This window comes from Harpegnathos saltator, unplaced genomic scaffold (genome assembly GCF_003227715.2).
Source record: "Harpegnathos saltator strain DR-91 unplaced genomic scaffold, Hsal_v8.6 scaffold433, whole genome shotgun sequence".
NCBI classification, from domain to species: Eukaryota; Metazoa; Arthropoda; class Insecta; order Hymenoptera; family Formicidae; genus Harpegnathos; species Harpegnathos saltator.
Window position 1 is genome coordinate 632277 of NW_020230243.1, and position 19779 is coordinate 652055.

The following is a 19779-nucleotide window of genomic DNA, read 5'->3' on the forward strand; positions in this document are numbered from 1 at the left end:
ATTATTTATTTTCGATATAATTATTATTTTTATATATTAATTTGAATATTTATTTATTTGAATATTTTTTGTATAATTTTTTTTCACATAAAGGAAAGAATATATTTTTCGTTAATAAAATAAATAAATCAATAATAAAGATAGGCAAAAGGGTATTTTCTATATTCATATGGGCATTTTTTTTATATCGCGACGTGTGAAATTTTACATGAGATTGCGTCTCTCGATTTTCATTGCGGATTTAGAATCGTTCGAAAAGAGAGCTTAAGAATTTCACAATCTTCGATACTCTTTATTAGAGAACTTGTCTCAATATCGAAATGCATCATCGACACAGTCTGTCGCCACACGAAGAATCATTCATATTCGAAAGAATACATCGATCACTTGACATCATCGAGCGATTGTCTCGAATAACAATCCAGTGAACTTGATCCGAAACGGACAACTTGGCCAAACATTTTACGTGGCGACGTGAATAGTCACTTATCGACAAACGTGACGTCGGGAATCGGCAAATCGGCTACGGCAGGCCGTCAGTGTTTCCAAATCACACGGCTGTGTACCGAGGGCCCTTCTTATTATCGTCCACCTCGTCCCGAGTCGGCGCAGGGGACCGTCATCGACATCGTCACGACCTGCAACAGTATTTTAATGTCGTCATCATTATCATCAAAATTTTAAAAATTCTTTCTATCCGAGGAAGCCCCATTATCCAAATCTCTTTACTCTATCAAATAATAAATAAATAAATAAATAAATAAAAAGGAGAAATAACATTAAGATCTAAGATGACAAAGAAGGAAGAAAGAGGAAGAATTAACAGAATTAGATCTAGCATTTTTTCATGGAACATAATCGGCGACCGAAGCAAATCTCAAACATGCCCGATTTTCTTCGACCAAGAAGCGACTGAACTACCTGCTGTTATGGAAATGATCGTCCTCGATAGCGTTGACCTGTGAATTGTCGTCGACGACCATGATGGGTGTCGCGCCGTCGTGCAGGCTGGACTTGGAAATGGACCTTTTGTAGACGTCTCTGGTGACACTTCTGGTGAAGCTGAACTTCCGGACGAGTTTCTTGTCCAAAGCGGACGGGCTCTTGGGTCCCTTGGCCCTATACTCGTCCTCCGTGCCCTCGTAATGCGCCAGCATCACTTCCGTGGCATGCTCCTCAATAATGTTGAGCGCATAGTCGATGTCCTCTTCGGTGGCGTCCTCCTTTGTCACGCAGAAGCGAAGAATGTACTTGCCCATAACGCGGGCCGGTATCATGTGCAGTCTGCCGCTAGCGTTGATGTTCGCCAACAGCTCCTGATTCATTTCTTCGCTTTCCTTTAGCCTGAAGCACACTAAGCCGACCCGCACATCGTTGAGGATCTCGAAGCGCCGGTCTTTCTTCATGTGCGACTCGAATCGTTTCGCCAATCTGATGTGATTTCTGATGTACTTCTGCAGACCGCTGATGCCGTACGAGCGCAGCACGAACCAGAGTTTCAGCGCTCGGAAGCGTCTACTGAGAGGGATGCCCCAGTGACGATAGTCCACCGACTCTCCTGAACGCGCGTGCTGAAGATATAGCGGGTCCACGATCAAGGCTGACGTGAGCTTCACCCTGTTACGCACCCACAGGCAAGAGCAGTCAAAGTTCACCAACAGCCACTTGTTGGGATTCGTGTTGAAGGAGTCCGCGTATTCAATGCCGGCCATGAACGGCCGCATCTCCGGGCAGATGAACGCATTACCGGCGTAAGCGCCGTCCACGTGCAGCCACACGTTCGGATATAGCTTGCACACCGGTCCGATCTCCACGAGGTTGTCGAAGGCGCAGGAGCCGGTGGTACCCAAGGTAGTGGACACGTAGAACGGCACCAGCCCGTTCGCCACGTCCTCCCTGATCGCCGACTCGAGACGCTTGCCGCGCAACGCTGCCTTCTCATCCGGCTCGAGCACCCGCAACTTCACCAGGCTGATCATCGCCGCCTTCTCCACGCACGAGTGCGACTCCGTGGAACAGTAGGCCACCAGCCGCGGCAGGAAGGCGGAGTCCTCCACTTTTGGCTCTTGCTCTTTCAGCATCTTTATTGTTTGATGCCGCGCTGCCAACATCGTCACTAGGATACACTCGGACGCCGAGCCCTGGATCACCCCGCCGCCGGTGGAGGTCTTGTGCTCCGACAGGAAATCAGCCGGCAGGTCGATCGCTTTGGCGTACCAGTCCAAGACGATGCTCTCCAGCTCAGTGCAGGCTGGACTAGCCGCCCACGAGAAGCCGATGCAGCCGATCGCGTCCGATAGCAGGTCGCCCAAGATCGAAGGGAACGAGTTGCCGGACGGGAAATAGGCGTGGAATCGCGGATGCTGCCAGTGAGTGATCTGCAAAGAAGCGTCGCCCACGCGTGAATGAACCCGGCGCGGTGTGTAACCTACTTCTGCCGCATGTCCTGACATTGATTTGTCCGCGGGAGAGGCGGCGAGCTGGAGACAACGACGGCGAGCTGTGAAGCGACGGAAATGCCGGTGTCGCGACGGCCGCGGCGGTGTGTCGACTGTTGAATTCATTGTCACAGTGCGGTGATAACGTCGCATAGGATTATAAGAACCAACTTCGAGGTCGTTTTGTGAAAAAGTCACGCGAGCTGTTTCTCGAACAGCGTTTATCGCTGTCATTGCCGTCGGAAATGCAGATCGGGCACGTTACCGTCAGTGACGCTGTCGCTGTCCTTCAATTTCTCAACCGGCTGATCGCTCGGCCGCCGCATACAGCCGCGCACGCTCGAAATTATTTTTAAGCGTTTTCCGCCGCGCATATTTGGCAACTCGCGCACTCGCGAGATCGCTACCCTCTCGCCGTCTCTCAGGTTTTTCGCGTCAACGTCGTTACGATCGGATAGAATAGAATGCCTGCTGACATATTTTATGATACTAGCTGCTATTTCCTTTAGATTTTAATTCTTTGAAATCTCTTTGGTGCTCTTTAATTCCTTTTTAATAATTTTCATCCCTTTAGTTCTTTTACTCTTTGCACCAAGTGGGCTTGTATATGAGACAGAGACTTAGTGAGTGAGACTTATAGATGCCCTGAACATTCTCTGCAAAATGGTCCACACATTACTGTACAACTGGAGTCAAAGTACCATCAAATATTGATTGAAGGAAAATCATCGTGCTACCCCATGTAGTGTTTATATAATATGTGTTGCATCACATACGTTTTACGTCACGGCGCGCTCGGCCCGACCTTAACTTCTTTCTAGGCTCCGCCGTAAACGGCACCCCTAGAAAAACGACTTTTCGGGAATGATGGCGACGCGCGCGCGAAAATCTGTTCTATTCTCGCGTGAATGACGCTTTCTGAAACGCTGGTTGAGCGAAGAAACGTCAGAGCGTCTGAGGTTTTCACCCATCTCATTTGTTTCTTTTCTCTCTTCTCCTCCCCCCCCTCCCCACTTCCTCGTTTCACGTGCATTATTTATATCGGAAAAAGGGTTTGAGATCAATGGAGAGAGAGAAAGAGAGAGGGGAATCGATAATATCGCTGGCTACGCCAGCAGCACTCACTCCGGGCATTATTTTGCCATCGACGTCTCTCATGATGGCGTCCCATGATTCCGGCTTCAGGGGTGCCTCCTTCGGTAGCAGAAGTCTCAGGTAACCAGGATCCACGTTCGCCGTCACTCTCTTGCCTTCGAGCGTGCGGATGTACTCACAGATGTACTCGATCATCTCCTTGCCGCGCATCCGGAACTCATCGATGTTCATGATAGATCACTGGCTGGAATATAAGTTTCGTCAAGAAGAAGACGCGTCTAAGCGTGCCATCGAAGCCCGCCCGATTAAATACGGATACGCGTCGCACGCGATCGTGACATTTTTTAAGCATTTCTATCAGCGCGCGCCGATGCGCCACTCTTTTCTTCTCTTATATCTCGCTGCCTCGCTTTGCTCTCGCACTCTCCTCATTGTCCCCTTGTATTAATTTTTCGCATCTTTTCGCGAGAATTCTGCTCAAAAATTAACTCTCATGCGGGAGGGGACGCAACATTGGTAACATACGCGTCTAATAATAATAATAATAATAATAATAATAATAATAATAATAATAATAATAATAATACCCGAAGACATCGCGAAAGAGACACCGATATTGCGTCGTTGTATATAATTTAGGCGGACACGAAGATGCCGATGAAAAAACTACTTTGTGCTGGCGGTATTTCGCGGAAACTTAAATCCACGGAGAATTAGCCGTTTTGAAGCGTTCATCTGGAAAATCACCGTATGCCACAGACTACCCCGACATTATTTTTTTATGCAATAATGTAATTTATTTGCGTAGATATAGAATGAAGTATTATCGCTATTACAGATATGTGGCTCCGGCCTCGTGAGGAATACAGTCACTCATGTATGGCGTTCATATAGCCAACGTGTTTTTTGATGTCTCTTCATCTAATCAATCCATCTAAGTCTAATCTAAGCCTGTTTAATTGATCAATCTATTTAAATCCGCAGATTACAATAATCGCTCTCTCGAAGAAGTTTGCAGTTATAGTTTTGCAATTATAGCATCGCGTTGGCGTTACAATCGCCTTCTACTCGAATACCTTCCACCGCACGTGATATAATATCATTTTTGACACGCTTTTGAAGAACTCGAGGCGAAAAGAATGTGACGATCGACGAATGGAACGCGAACGCCGTCGAAGAATTTTCGAAGGTTTTCGTCGGCGCATTCGCGACTTTTCCTTCCGCCCCTTTTCACAAAATTTCTTCACCTCGATGAAGAAATCAAGCCTCTATGCCGAATTTCCTCGGCTGACGAAACCGTCCAAGAGTTTCGACATAGTTTATCGGTCGACATCGTGGGGAATCGCGTGCGCAAAAAACAATGCCGTTTAGGTGGAAAATCGACTCTTTGTGTTGAGTCGACTCAACAACGTAATAGTGAAATAGCCGAAGACGCAATTTCGTTAGAAAAATTGATAAGCTAGAGGGAGGAGCGAGCGACGAACGAAGGATCACTGATGATGAGCCTCTTAATGATGACCCGCCACGAGACGGCACACTCACGATTCGTTTCCGCTGCTGTTCGAAAAATCGCTCCACTTTGGCGAAAAATCGGACGCGTCAGTCAGACGCGCGAACTTTCCTCTCACGTACGTGTGTACTAACTGTGTTCCTGTGCTCGGGCGCCGCACAATTTTCCCTCGCGCGTATTGAACATTTGCCGCGAACCACGTCAGACGAGAGACTAGTAGCATCTGCCGAAGCGCCGGTCAGTTTTATGCGCGCCTCTGCTCCCTACGCCCCTGCTATCATGCAGATAAGATTAAGGTGAAAGAGAGAGGGGGGGGAGGGGAGGAGGAAGAGAGAGAGAGGAGGTGGAAAATGAGCGACAAATTTGTTACAATGTGTGATGCCCCGATCGCTGTTTTTCGGTTTTCTTATTCGGCTTTCGGATTCGGTTTTTAGGTTTCCTTATCGCCGTGGTGATCGCTTGCTTAGTTTCTTTCTTTCGATTGCTCAATTCGGACGATTTCACTCGATTCTGAATTATTAACGTGAAGTTACACCGAATATCACGACGCATATACGAATATAATTAAATGATGGAGGGCGCAGTTGGAAAGTGACGGCGGAGGGTTAATAATTTCTTTAATTTTTACACTCTGCATTGTATTTTCAGCATACGAGGATGAAGGTAAACAAAAACGATAAAAATATAACGGACGGAAATCAATTCCACGGAAATCCTTTTTTGCGTGCCCCCGATAATTCCACGTTGCGGTTGCGAGAGACGCTGTGTAAACAACCAACGTTAAAATGGCAGTCGTACATGTGGAATTATATTTATCAGATTAATTATTTATCCAACATTAGCTAGCATTACATAGCCAATATTAAAGTGAGCCATATATGCGGAATTATTTACCGGATTAATTAGTTACGGATGAATTGTTCAAAGCTGTCCTCTGAAACGTCCTCGAACATTTCATATCTCCAACGTGCAATTATGTTCGTTTTGGTGCGAACCTGCTTCATTAATCAAATCTCGCAAATGCAATATTCACACTACGCAACGAATGATTAACAATATTATTGCTCATTCATCTTCCCCCGCTATCAGTGGAATTAATTAAATTCTGCTTCAAAGTTTGACGACGCTTATGGTTATGGTTATAAGCGTCATCAAACTTTGATTGAAGCGAAATCTAATTAATTCCTGATAGCGCGGCAAGATGAATGAGCAATAATATTGTTAATCATTCGTTGCGTAGTGTGAATATTGCGTTTGCGAGATTATAACATTGATGTGATGTTACTCAATGCTTATTGGCGAAAAGTGAATGCGTTCTTATCAACAGCTGGAAAATCGAGGAGGAAAGAAAAAGTTAGGGAAGAGAGAGGAGGGAGAGGAGGAGGAAGAAGGGGGATTAAATCGGAACTCGAACGACCTCGCCGTCATCGCCTAGTCATGCCGCTTTCCATTGTCATATTATCACCTTGCAATGAACTCCTTTCTCTGGTCCTAACTTTCATCGGGATCGGTCAGTTGCAATGGGAAATTTCGAGAGCTGGTGAGGCACAGCATCAATGGCTACTGGCGTTCCCCGCTATAGCGGGCTCTCCGTTTGAATAAACGCCCATATACCCGCGCGCGCGTGCGCGCACATACACATCGACAGATACGCCGTGCTCCGCACCACCACACTATGGGGTAAATTCTACCCCCCGATAACCCCTCGCGCCTCTACTCCTCACTCTCCTATCCTGCACCGTTTTATAAATAGACATTTACTCTTCACCTACATTTATATACAACACCCCGTGGAAGCGGTGACAGGTCACCGCTCAATCTTTGTAACACACAACACACACATATACACACACATGAACACGTATATATATACGTAAACGTGGCGCGCCACACACACACGCGCGCGCGTACGCGGAATGCCGTCGACCACTGGTTTTCTCATCGCCACCTTCACGCATGGTCTCCTCGTATCCGGCGTTTTTCGAATTGTATTGCCGATGATCCTGGTAGAGCTCGTCGGTGGCTCGTGAGCGAGTGGGAAGTAATTAAACCGAGTTGGCGGTTCTTCTGGCAAACTGTTGCGCGTGTCGATCGCGCTAATAGCGGTCTCGATGAAATCAGCAGAGGCGAAATCGGCGAACACGCACGGGTGTTCCGTGCCGCAAGCTTGGTCTTTCGTGTGCGAATTCTTTGGTTAAGAATTTCGCTATCGATTCTTCCCCGACAAAAACGCCGCGATGCCTGTTTTCGAGCGAGTCTGCGAGCAATGAGAACGAGATTTCAGAGGTGCACTAGAGCACAATAAGATTCCTCTTTTAATTTTGAGACGATTTTATTTTAACGGATTTTCTTAATCCAAGCGGTTATTTTCGACTTTATGAAATTTGCAACTCTCTCTCTTTCTCTCTCTCTCTCTCTCTCTTTCTCTCTTTGTTTTTGAAACCAAACCAATTTGGTAACCAATTTGCTTTGCGCCGTTCTGGCCACCCCGACAGCTGAACTTTTCATTCAGGTTATTCGATTTTCTGATTGCAAGTATAATGCATTATCATAAGATGCTTTATAGTATCAATCAATTATGTCTGGAAAGTCTAATGGCAGTAAATTCAGAATAATATAAAATTCCATAAAATGTCGAGATCTGAGTTTTAACATACGTTATTCCTTTCCCTTAATAATAGTGAATTTTGCAATATTATAAATGTAAAACATATTTATCTTATTATAATATATATCTTTGTCCTTCTCTCTCTTCCTCTCGTTCTCTGTCTTATATGGGCATAGGGTATCTCACCAGAGCAATTGTATCAGTTTGTGGAAGTTTATAGGACGGATTAAGGCAAACAAAGAAGTCCTGTACCGTTTTGCAATATTCACAATAATTATCACGTTATTAATTATAGAAGTTAAATGGATGAGCGCGCGCCAAGATAGTAAAAGAGGAGCTTTTGAGCCGTTCTCAGATTATAGCGCCGCTCACTCGTTCAAGTAATTGTCGCGCGGCGAGGGGAAGGACAACGGGCCATTGCATGTGTGTTTATTTTGCCGCTCTTACATCTCGTCGTACCGCGCTCTAAGCTCGTATCGATATGTGTGTGTGGCCGCTAAATACTCACGAAATCACAATTGCAATTACAAATTAAATTAAAATTACGAGGTAATTTTATGAGACAACAAAAATAACTCATATATTGAGACCGTAAAAAGTTATGTGATAAGAAAAAGTTGAAAGAGAGAAAGTTATAGAAACTGATGCGATCTACATTCATTGGACCTAGCATTTTCCTCCTGAACATCTTCTTGAATGATTATCGAAAAAAACGGTGCACGCATTATTCATCAAAAGTATTTTTTAATACGAAAATGTTGTCTTCGAACTTCACCTAAATATACGAAATTATTTTTTACTTAATATCTAATACATAGCTGCCGAGCTATCCAGTTGATTTTACGCAACTTTCCATTCTAACTGTGTAATATGTTACTGTATTTACTAATTATTATAATATACAGGACGTATCAGAGAATGATTGTGCTACAGTTTATGGGAGCATAGAACGCATTAAAACGGATAAAAAATACTATTTTGGGATATTCGCAATAATTACTGTTTTGGGATATTCGCAGAATAACGCAAATTATTAATTATAGAAATCAAATGGATGAGCGCGGTGAAATTGTAGAAGAGGAGCATTTGCCGTTCTCGGGCTGTAGCGCGGTCTAGTTGTTCAAGTAATTGTCACGCAATAAAGAACATCGCGCCGCTGCACGTGTGCTTAGCTCGCCGCTCTTACATTTCGCCTACAGTCGTATCGACCGTCGTGACCGCTAAATATTCGCGATTAGAACAGACACAGCTCAATTTCTGGCTGTTTCATAAAATGACCTTGTAATTCGCAATCGCGAATGTTTAACGTCCATGTCATGCTTAACCTCTTACACTATGATTTAAATCGCAACAGCATATGCCAAAGTCGATAATAAAGTTGCATCTATAAAGCCGAGTCTATATAAATTGTTGATAAAAATGTTGATCGTGTTCGTGACTTGGGCATAATTTTTACTTCCGACTTATCGTTTGACCAACACATTAAATCTGCTGTTGGCAATGCCTTCAGAACACTCGGTTTTATCAACCGGACTTCCAAGTATAATATTTTAAAAACATGATAACCATTAGAGTTCTTTATGTCACGCTGGTTCACTCGCATTTTGAATATGGATCGATATTTTGGTCACCTTATCAGAAGAATCATTATTTTCTAATTCAAAGCTCGGCAAAGTTTCCAACTTTCGGCCGATTCTCGGGAGCTACGCCTCCTCTCTCCCCTTACCGCGCGGCGGATCCAGCAACTGACGGTCGCGGCTCGCGATCTCAGGACCGTTGAGATCATAAGGCGCATCTATGTGGTACCTACTAAAGATGCGTTCGGGGAACGCGTCGATTAACGCTAACGCGTCATTCAATCCTTGTACATGTAATGAGCGATAAAGATAGAATAACGTGTTAGCATTGACAGCGCGCTCCTTTAACGCACCTCAAAGGCTGAAAAATAAATATATCGATACGACTATATGTATAATATTTCGTACAAACTTGTACAAGTATATATATATTTTTTCTTATATTTTTATAATTAGAAGGTACACAATAGGTTTCCGCGTCACCCATGAGGTACTATTGCCGACGCGTTTTTTTAAAAGTGATATCCCCTGTAGGCCTATTCCACTGAAGAAGAAGAGAAAAACAGCAACTTTTGATCGGCAATGGGAACTTAAAAAGAAGAAGAAATTAAAGCAATTTTCGAATACTGTGCGACTGTACAAGTGATGAAATATCAACATCAAAGTTTGAAGTGCTTGCTAGCATTAAAGAGGATAAAGATGCATCATTTAAAGAAGAACGTTTATCCGTTTTCGTTAATTTCATTTTAGAAAAAGAACTCTCGCATAGATATGTGGAGCCGAACATAGAAAAAATACGAAGACTGAAATTTATTAAAAGAGAATAAGTAGATTGCTTTAAAATCTTAAAAAAATCAATTCCTTTTTCTGGCCGCGCCTTAAGGGAAAAATCAGTTTGAAGACGGCAAAGTTCCTCTTGAAATTCTAATTTCTGTTCCTCAATTTGAGTAGTGAGAGGATTTTCAAAAAGAATTAAATAATTCCGAAGTATTGCGATATCACTAAAACGCGTCAAATTGAGTTATTATTGACTCAAGAATGTCAATGTGTCATTTGAAATCAATTTTATTATGTTCCTCTGCAAGAATCTGGCAACATGGAAAGAAATGGAAAATATGTTGTATTAAATGATTTTTCAGTATTATTAATTTTCTCTGAAAAGAATCTACACTACTAATCAATTCAGAAATATTTTGATTCGACTTTTGCAGCTTTAAATTTAATGAATTGAGATGAGTAGTTAAGTCAATTATTACTGCGAGTTCAGAAAGTAATTCTAAATTAGTGAAAAAATCTTGAAATTCTTTGTATTTTGAAATGGAATGTTCTTGCAAGAAAAGGAAGACTTCTTTTCTTATTGCAAAGAACTGCTCTAAACATTTACCAGCTCTAAGCCAACGAACCTCACAATAAAGGGGTACATCCGTGTAGGCTGCATTATGCTCTGCGAGAAACTACTGAAACTTTCGATGAGAAAGAAATTTGTTACCGCCCTTAATAAAATTTATTATTTTTGTCACCATTTGCATCGCACTACTTAATTTCACAGCTTTCCCACATAGCGCTTTTCGATGAATAATACAATGAATCATAGGAATATTAAAATTTCGCTGCTTTAATTGCCCGAAGAATCCTGTTTTCCTGCCAGTCATTGCTTTTGCACCATCAGTAATGATAACCGAGCATTTGGAAAGATCAATTGAATTTTGTTGAGAATAGTTTCGTCAGCTGTAAAAATATCGGCGCTTGTCGTTGTGCCATGCAGAGGAACGAAACCTAATAGCTCCTCGACACATGAAAAATCTTGTTGTGCAATTCGAGCGAATATGCTTAATTGACTCACGTGTCAATTATCGGTACTTTCGTCAAAACAGAGAGAAAAATAACTACAAGTTGCCAATAGAGATTGCAGTTTGTCTTCAATGCAACCCACGATATTTGCGATTCTCGACTAAACTGTTTTAGCGCTAAGAGGAATGCTAGAAGCTTCTTTCATATCTAAGGAATCGCCAAATGTATTAACTGCGATAATGCAATCTTTTATAAATTTACCATTGGTGAATAGTTTTGTCCTTCTCTCTTTTCCTCTCGTTCTCTGTCTTATATGGGCATAGGGTGTCTCACCAGAGCAATTGTATCAGTTTGTGGAAATATAGGACGGATTAAGACAAACAAAGAAGTCCTGTACCGTTTTGCAATATTCACAATAATTATTACGTTATTAATTATAGAAGTTAAATGGATGAGCGCGCACCAAGATAATAAAAGAGGAGCTTTTGAGCCGTTCTCAGATTATAGCGCCGCTCACTCGTTCAAGTAATTGTCGCGCGGCGAGAGGAAAGACAACGGGCCATTGCATGTATGATTATTTCGCCGCTCTTACATCTCGTCGTAGCGTAGCTCCCGAGAATCGGCCGAAAGTTGGAAACTTTGCCGAGCTCTGTTCTAATTGAAAGGATTCAGCATCGGTTTTTGTCGGCCTTGCCAGGTCTTTTGCGAACAATCCTATGCATTTCGCGGATCATAATTATATGCCTGAGCTTTTGCATCATAATTTATTGTCACTAGAATTTAGACGTGCAATACTTGATCTAATATTTTTATTTAAAGTTCTGCACAATCATATTAATTGCTCTGCCATCCTCGCCGCATGTAAATTTTATATACCAGCTAGGCCGATTCGATCGTGGGATGTGTTCCACATTGAAAGGCATCACACGAATTATGGTAAATTCAGCTGCACAAATATTGGGTCTAGGAACAAGTTCGTGGCGTTTTTCCCGATAGATGGCGTCAGTTGCAAATAACTTAAGAAACACAGATCGCAGCGACACCACTAAACGCTTGTTGGAAATGTGACACTTCGAGCGTTACTTTGAGTGTATAAACATCGAAATTGGTGCAGTGGTTGGAAAGTTGTTTGCGTTTGAAAATGGAGAAAAGTAATGAAAAATTGCGCTGTATTTTGCAATATTATTACGACAAAGGGAAGAACACTGCGCAGGCTTGTGAAAAAATTTGTGCTGTGTACGGTGAAGGTACTTTATCAAAATCTGCTGCGCGGAAATGGTTCGCTCGCTTTCGTTCTGATAATTTTGATGTGAAAGATAAGTCACGCTCTGGTCGTCCAATCACTGAAAAAGCTGATGAAATTCTTGAAAAAGTCCAGCAAGATAAGCATATCAGCAGTGTCGATATTGGTATGGAGCTAGGCATTGACCACAAAACTGTTTTGAACCATTTACACAAAGCTGGCTACAAAAAGAAGCTCGATGTATGAGTTCCTCATGAGTTGAGCGCGAAAAACATGATAGACCGAATTAACATCTGCGGTGCGCTGCTGAAACGCAATGAAATCGAGCCATTTCTGAAACGTGTCATAACCGGTGATGAAAAATGGATCACGTACGACAATCAGAAGCGTAAAACATCGTGGATAAGGGATGGTGGGCCGTCACTAGCGTTCGCGAAGCCAGGATTGACGCCGAAAAAGGTGATGCTGTGTGTGTGGTAGGACTGGAAAGGAATCGTCCATCATGAGCTACTTCCAATTGGTCAGACCATTGATTCTCAACTCTACTGTGGGCAACTAGAGAGATTACGCCAGGCAATTGAAAGAAAACGAATTGAATAATAGGAAAGGTGTTGTCTTCCATCATGACAACGCTCGACCACACACTTCTTTGATGACCCGTCAAAAATTGCGAGAGCTTGGTTGGGAAGTTTTGATGCATTCACCGTATAGTCCAGACATAGCACCCTCTGATTATCACTTGTTCCGATCTCTGCAGAACTCTCAATGGAATTAAACTGGTTTCAAAAGAAGCCTGTGAAAACTACTTGATTCAGTTTTTCAACCAGAAACCACAGAAGTTCTTCACCGATGGCATTATGGCTCTACCCGAAAAATGGCGAAACATTGTCGATAATAATGGAGCATATTTGGTTTAAATAAATTCATTTTCACACTATAAGAAAACCAGTTGAATTTTACTAAAAAAACGTCACGAACTTTTTCCCAGACCCAATAGAATGTTAATGATAGCCAACAGATATTCAACACGCATTGACTTTTTCGATAACTCATTGAATGCTTTCAGGAGCAATCTTCACCGCATTTTGCTTCCTCATGTGCACTAAACGCTGCATCTTTCAATAATTTTGTATATTATATATTAGGTATACAACTTTGCTTCCGCCGTTTTTTTTTTCCGAAATTCGAGGCTTTATTGTAAAAGCTGATTATACATTTATGATTCAAAGTGTTCCGTACGGCACGAGCTGCCGTGCGGAATTTCGGTTCGCGGTTCGGCGCTGCAGGGCGGGCGGCCTAGGCACCGGGGTATTCTCGCAAGCGGCGAAGAGGCCGGTCTCTCGCGAGCGAGCGCGTGGGGCTCCTGCCGACGCCACGCGACAGACGGATAGCTCTGACTGTGGCCGCTATGTGGCGCGGTCCGCGATTCCACTGCCCGCAGGCAAGATTCGGCCGCCCGGCTATACAGGGCATCCCATTTTAAGCGTCCACCCCAAATATCTCTCTTATTTTTTATTTTAGAGAAAAATGGTTCAGACATGTTTTGTATGGTTTCGAGGGGGCCATAAGATGATACCATTGATTTGACCTTGAAGAGTCATTTGAAGGTCACATGAAGATTACTTCAATTTTTTTAGATGACACCCCCTATTTTTTATTACACATTCTTGTAGCTAACCTCGAGAGCTTCCCAAAACACTATAATCAAATGCTTTTTGGTGAAGTACTTCTCGAGTCATAAAGCTCCAAATTTACAAAATTTTGATAAAAATACAAAATATTTCATAAAACATTCACTTTCCGATAGTCTTATCTTACATGATCCAACCAGTCAAGGCAAGATCCGAGCATGATCCAGCCAGTCAAGGCAAGATCCGAGCATGATCCAGCCAGTCAATGCAAGATCCGAGCATAATCCAGCCAGTCAAGGCAAGATCCGAGCATGATCCAGCCAGTCAAGGCAAGATCCGAGCATGATCCAGCTAGTCAAGGCAAGATCCGAGCATGATCCAGCCAGTCAAGGCAAGATCCGAGCATGATCCAGCCAGTCAAGGCAAGATCCGAGCATGATCCAGCCAGTCAAGGCAAGATCTTCTTTTGTGTACAATTACTTAAAGTGTTCAAAAACTTGGCCATTTACTTGTATGCATAACTCTAGTCTATGGTGAAAGTCGTCCCCAACTTTTTCAAGAAAACCTACATTAATATTTCTGCAAGCCTGTCTGATCCGGTTTTTCATATTTTCAACGGTTATAGGCTTTTGCGAATAAACTATATCTCTAATGTAGCCCCAGAAATAAAAATCTAGGTGTGTCAAGTCGGGTGATCTTGGGGGCCATTCTTAAACTCGGCTGCCCATATCAATTCACCTATTCGGGAATCTATTGTTTAAATATTGTGTAACAGCTCGAGATCTATGAGCCTGTGCTCCATCTTGTTGGAACCACATTCGTCTGAGTAAATCATTGTCGACATGTCTCAAGAGGTTGGGCAGGTCATCTTGAAGAAATCTTAGATAGATTGCCGCATTGAGATTTTCTTAAAAAAAATATGGACCAACAATAACATTTCCCAGGATGCCTGCCCAAACGTTAATGGACCACTGCCGTTGGAACTCTTAGCTTCTTTGCCAATGTGGATTAGCATCTGAATAATAATGGCAGTTATGTCTATTAACGCCTCCTCTATTACAAAACGTGACTTCATCAGAAAAAAACGTATCAGCAATGAACCGGGGATTTTGTTGGATTTGATCTCGAGCCCAGTTACAAAAACGTACACGGCGTTGGTAGTCCCTCTCTTCCAACTGATCCTGGCTGGATCATGCTCGGATCTTGCCTTGACTGGTTGGATCATGTAAGATAAGGCTATCGGAAAGTGAATGTTTTATGAAATATTTTGTATTTTTATCAAAATTTTGTAAATTTGGAGCTTCATGACTCGAGAAGTACTTCACCAAAAAGCATTTGATTAGTGTTTTGGGAAGCTCTCGAGGTTAGCTACAAAAATGTGTAATAAAAAATAGGGGGTGTCATCTAAAAAAATTGAAGTAATCTTCACGTGACCTTCAAATGACTCTTCAAGGTCAAATCAATGGTGTCATCTTATGGCCCCCTCGAAACCATACAAAACGTGTCTGAACCATTTTTCTCTAAAATAAAAAATAAGAGAGATATTTTGGGTGAACACTTAAAATGGGACATCCTGTATAACCGGGCGCGCCGTGCCTTTTCTGCTGCCTTGTCTTTTGCCATATCATTTGCTCGGCCACTCTCAGTAGCAAACCTGTGCTGCTTATTAGTGCAAATGTCGTATTGCTGCTTACCGACGCGCTTTCTAAGCTTTCCTAGGGCAGTCTGTTCTCACGTTTCGGACTTGAACCACCGCTCTACATACTCTGCTGAGTTGAAGGCGGCGCCGATACACCCTGCTGGGTTGAGGCTAATGGTTCGAATTTCGTCTTATGATCTCGTGCTTACGGCGTTGCCGTGATTCAGGAGCGACTCGACCGTCTCCTCGGAGCTTCGAGCTCCCTTGTTTCCTAAGCTTCCGTCGGGGACCTTGGCGATTTAGAAGCGGCTGGGTCGCCGTCTCTAGAGCTTCGAGCTTTCTTCCAAGTGTCCGTAGGGTAACTTGGCTTTCTCGCAGGAGCGGCTCGGTCGCCCTGTGTGCTAGATCTCAGTGCTGTCTTCCACGCGTCCTTGGGACCGTGGCTGGCTGTAAGCCGTTACGTTCGGAAGGACAGGCCTTCCGAAACGACGGAGGTCGTTTCGTTACACGTACTTGACGTGCTCCGGGTGCCGCGCACCGTTGATGTCACGGACGTGTGTGTCCTGTGGGACTTTGCATTGGCGAACGGTTTTTGCCTTGTAAATAGCTGCGCTTATTCTCTTCTGCATTTCTACTGCGTTCCTTCTGCGTCGTTTTTCTGCGTTATTCCACTTGCGTTACTACTGCGTTTATTGCGTCCATTGCGTTGTACATTGCGTGTCATTTTTCGTCGGCACGTGCGCGTCCTTCCTCTCTCTTACTTTCGCCGCCGTCCCTGGGCGCGCTGCGTCGGCGCGCGGTGTTGCGCGTTCCTGCAGGGCCTGTGGCCGCCTTACGGGACCCCAGACGTCAACCAGGACGATCGGTCGGTCGTCGAGCATACTCGAGCGACCTGGACGCAGGCGGACGTCGCTTTGCGATCCAAAATCACCAGCCAGCTCTCCGGAACTATTCTATGTTCGGTCTCGCTCCGAATACAAAGTATTGTCCATCGCTGGCCACTACTTTCTCCCATATTTCGGGCAGCGTACAAATCCCGCGTTGAAAAAAACTGGTCATCTTTTGAAGCGATCCACGAATCAATGCAATTTCTTACTTCTTCATAAGACCGGAAGTGCTGGTCAACCAGGCTGTGTGCCATTGATCGAAACAAGTGATAGTCAGAGGAAGCAACGTCTGGAGAATACAGCGGGTGGGGTAGGACTTCCCATTTCAACGTTTCCAAGTATGTCTTGACCACTTTCGCAACATGGGGTCGAGCATTGTCATGCTGCAAAATCATTTTATCGTGTCTCTCGTTGTATTGCGGCCGTTTGTCTTTCAATACTCGGCTCAAACGCATTAATTGCGTTCGATAACGATCGCCTGTGATTGTTTCAATCGGTTTTAACAGCTCATAATACACTACGCCGAACTGGTCCCACCAAATATAGAGCATGACCTTGGAGCCGTGAATATTCGGTTTGGTCGTCGACGTGGAAGCATGGCCATGCCCATGGCTGTGGATATGCCCATGATTTTCTGCGCTTGGAGTTATCGTAATGAACCCATTTTTCGCCCCCAGTCACAATGCGATGCAGAAATCCCTTCCGTCTTTGCCTTTCAAGCAACTGTTCACAAGTAAACAAACGCCGTTCAACATCTCTCGGTTTCAACTCGTACGGCACCCAATTTCCTTGCTACTGAATCATTCCCATGTCTTTGAGGCGTTTCGAAATTGCTTGTTGAGTCACTCCCAATCATCGTGCCAATTCTTCTTGGCTTTGACACGAGTCTTCATTAAGTAATGCCTCCAATTCTGCATCTTCGAAAACCTCTCTTCCATCGCTATGCCAGTCTTCGACGTGAAAATCACCGCTCTTGAAGTGTTGAAACCACTCACGACACGTTCTTTCACTAATAGCGGCCTCACCATAAGTATTTGAGAACATTCGATGAGCCTTAGCCGCAGATTTCTTCATATTGAAGCAGAAAATTAAAACCTCCCGCAAATGACGAGAATTTGACTCATAAACTGACATTTTCAATCGAGAATAACTTTATGATGCAGACACAAATCGACTAATATTTCTATGGGGTTAGGTTGACAGATGCCCAAGTTTATTGCATGACGTCTATGATCTATTTATTTCGACCACTACTTACCGCTAAAGCCATCTATAGGAAAACGGCGGAAGCAAAGTTGTACACCTAATATTGTTTGTATATTATATATTGTTTTGGTTATTGACGTATGTAATTTTAATACTTTTCATTATATGTATGTAAGTTTAATTGATCTTCATTATATTAGTCATTTCAATTTTATGTATTGGTATACAATATACCAAAAGGTATTTACTCGTAGAACGTCAAATAAATAAATAAAAATAAATCGCAAGTCACAAAACACAAATCGCAGACGCAGAATATTGACCGAAACATGTAAAAATTTAACTACGAGTCTTGTGTTTCCTGTGCCTGGCCCGCAAAACATATGATGAGTCTTACTCGTTCTTCTTATATTTGGTCCGATATACGTACCACTGACTCGTGTTTCTCATGTTTGGCCCGTAAAACGTATCACATATCTCGCACGATATTATAGGACAGAGCTCGGCAAAATGTGCATGCGATGGCGACGGCGATCGGCGACGGCCGATTTTCGACTATCCCCGCCCACCGCTATTCCCTTTACCTCCCCGCTCCGCGCGCTGCCCACAAGCCGCTCGAGCCTCAGGAGCGTGTTTCCAATAGTTTTCCACGTCACACATGAGGTACTATTGTTGACGCGTTTTTTTTTAAGTGGTATCCCCAGTAGGCCTCTTCATTTTTAAAAAATTAAGTTTATAAAAAATGAGAAATGTTCTTCTTTAAGCGACGATTCCTTACCACGTCTTATGCGGCTACATGCAATATCCAAATTGACGTTTCCACTTTTAATAAAAGATGCCGAAAATCGAATTGAATATTCTTCATTTAACATATTTTATTTCGCTTCTGTTCAATTAGTTACGGGTTGTTACAGTCATCAGTGGATTAGGCTTACTGGGGATACCACTTGAAAAAAACACGTCAACAATAGCATTTCATGGATGACGTGGAAAACTATTGGAAACACGCTCCTGAGGCTCGAACGGCTTGTACTACATGGGCTGAAAAGTCTTTGGCCTGACATATAGATGGCGCCACAAACTAAAAATCCTTATATTTCCTATAGAGTACCAACCTTAACTTAGATGCTGTAAAAATTTCATGATATTTCGTTGACTCGTGTACAAGTTATAGCTTTCGAAGTGACGTTACCTCTGAATTTATCTTTACTATGGGAAAAAGTGAATTTCGTGTTTTGATTAAACATTGCTTCCTGATGGGAAAAAACACTGTTGAAGCAAAGGCATGGCTTGATAAATGTTACGGCACATCTGCCCCACCGAATTCAACCATCAAATATTGGATTGCTGAGTTTCGTCGTAACCGTACGAGCACAAATGATGCACTACGTTCAGGAAGGCCAAATGAGGCAGTTACTCCAGAAAACATCCAGAAAATCAGTGAAATCGTGTTGAATGACCGCAAAATGAAATTGAGTGAGCTAGCTAACATCATAGGCATCTCAAAGGAACGCGTTGGTCATATCATTCATGAATATTTACACATGAAAAAGCTTTGCGCGCGTTGGGTGCCGCGTTTTTGACAATTGAGCAAAAAGCGGAACGTGTTCGACTTTCAAAGCAAAATCTGGCCCTGTTTAACCGCAATAAGAAGGAGTTTTTGCGTCGATTTGTCACAATGGATGAAACATGGATCCATCATTACACACCGGAGTCCAATCGGCAGTCAGCGGAGTGGTTATTGCCTGGTGAAAGCCGTCCGAAGCGCCCGAAGACACAACAATCAGCCGGCAAGGTTTTGGCCAGTATTTTTTGGGATGCGCATAACATAATATTCATTGATTATTTTGAACATGGTAAAACTATCAATAAAGAATATTACTGTACATTACTGGATCGATTGGACGACGAGGTCAAGGTCAAACGGCCACATTTGGCAAAGAAAAAAATTTTGTTTCACCAAGACAATGCTCCAGCTCACTCGGCTCGCGATACGACCGATAAATTAAAGAAATTGCGCTATGAATTGGTCCCGAATCCCCCGTATTCTCCAGACCTGGCCCCCAGCGACTATTTCCTTTTTCCCCGACTGAAGCAGTGGCTCGCTGGTAAAAGATTTTACTCGAATGAGGAGGTCAAGTTGGAAACAAATGC

At 43.3% G+C, this 19779-nt stretch overlaps 2 protein-coding genes across 5 annotated transcripts in view; one reads left to right on the forward strand and one right to left on the reverse strand.

The window, feature by feature from the left end:
• Rpp25 (ribonuclease P protein subunit Rpp25) overlaps positions 1-19779 on the forward strand; it is a 59316-nt gene that overhangs the window by 5656 nt on the left and 33881 nt on the right. Inside the window, exon 1 of one of the 2 annotated variants that reach the window (XM_025301594.1) lies at positions 2364-2419. The exons of the other annotated variant lie outside the window; for it this stretch is intronic. The gene's annotated coding sequence lies outside the window, so the exon portion shown is untranslated. Of the gene's footprint in view, positions 1-2363; positions 2420-19779 lie in introns of those variants that run through there. 2 annotated transcript variants of the gene reach the window in all.
• On the reverse strand, positions 123-6587 carry LOC105181332 (tyrosine decarboxylase). Of its 3 annotated transcripts, none has more exons than XM_025301591.1 (4): positions 6509-6587; positions 3564-3777; positions 922-2378; positions 123-638 (listed from the first exon to the last, which is right to left on the reverse strand). In XM_025301591.1, exons 2-4 carry the CDS (start codon positions 3762-3764, stop codon positions 632-634), a joined length of 1665 nt encoding a protein of 554 aa, XP_025157376.1. In that variant the 5' UTR covers positions 3765-3777; positions 6509-6587; the 3' UTR covers positions 123-631. The 3 variants fall into 3 exon arrangements, with proteins under 3 accessions (XP_025157376.1, XP_011136334.1, XP_011136333.1); XM_011138032.2 differs by lacking the exon at positions 6509-6587 and adding an exon at positions 5166-5300; XM_011138031.2 differs by lacking the exon at positions 6509-6587 and adding an exon at positions 5076-5299.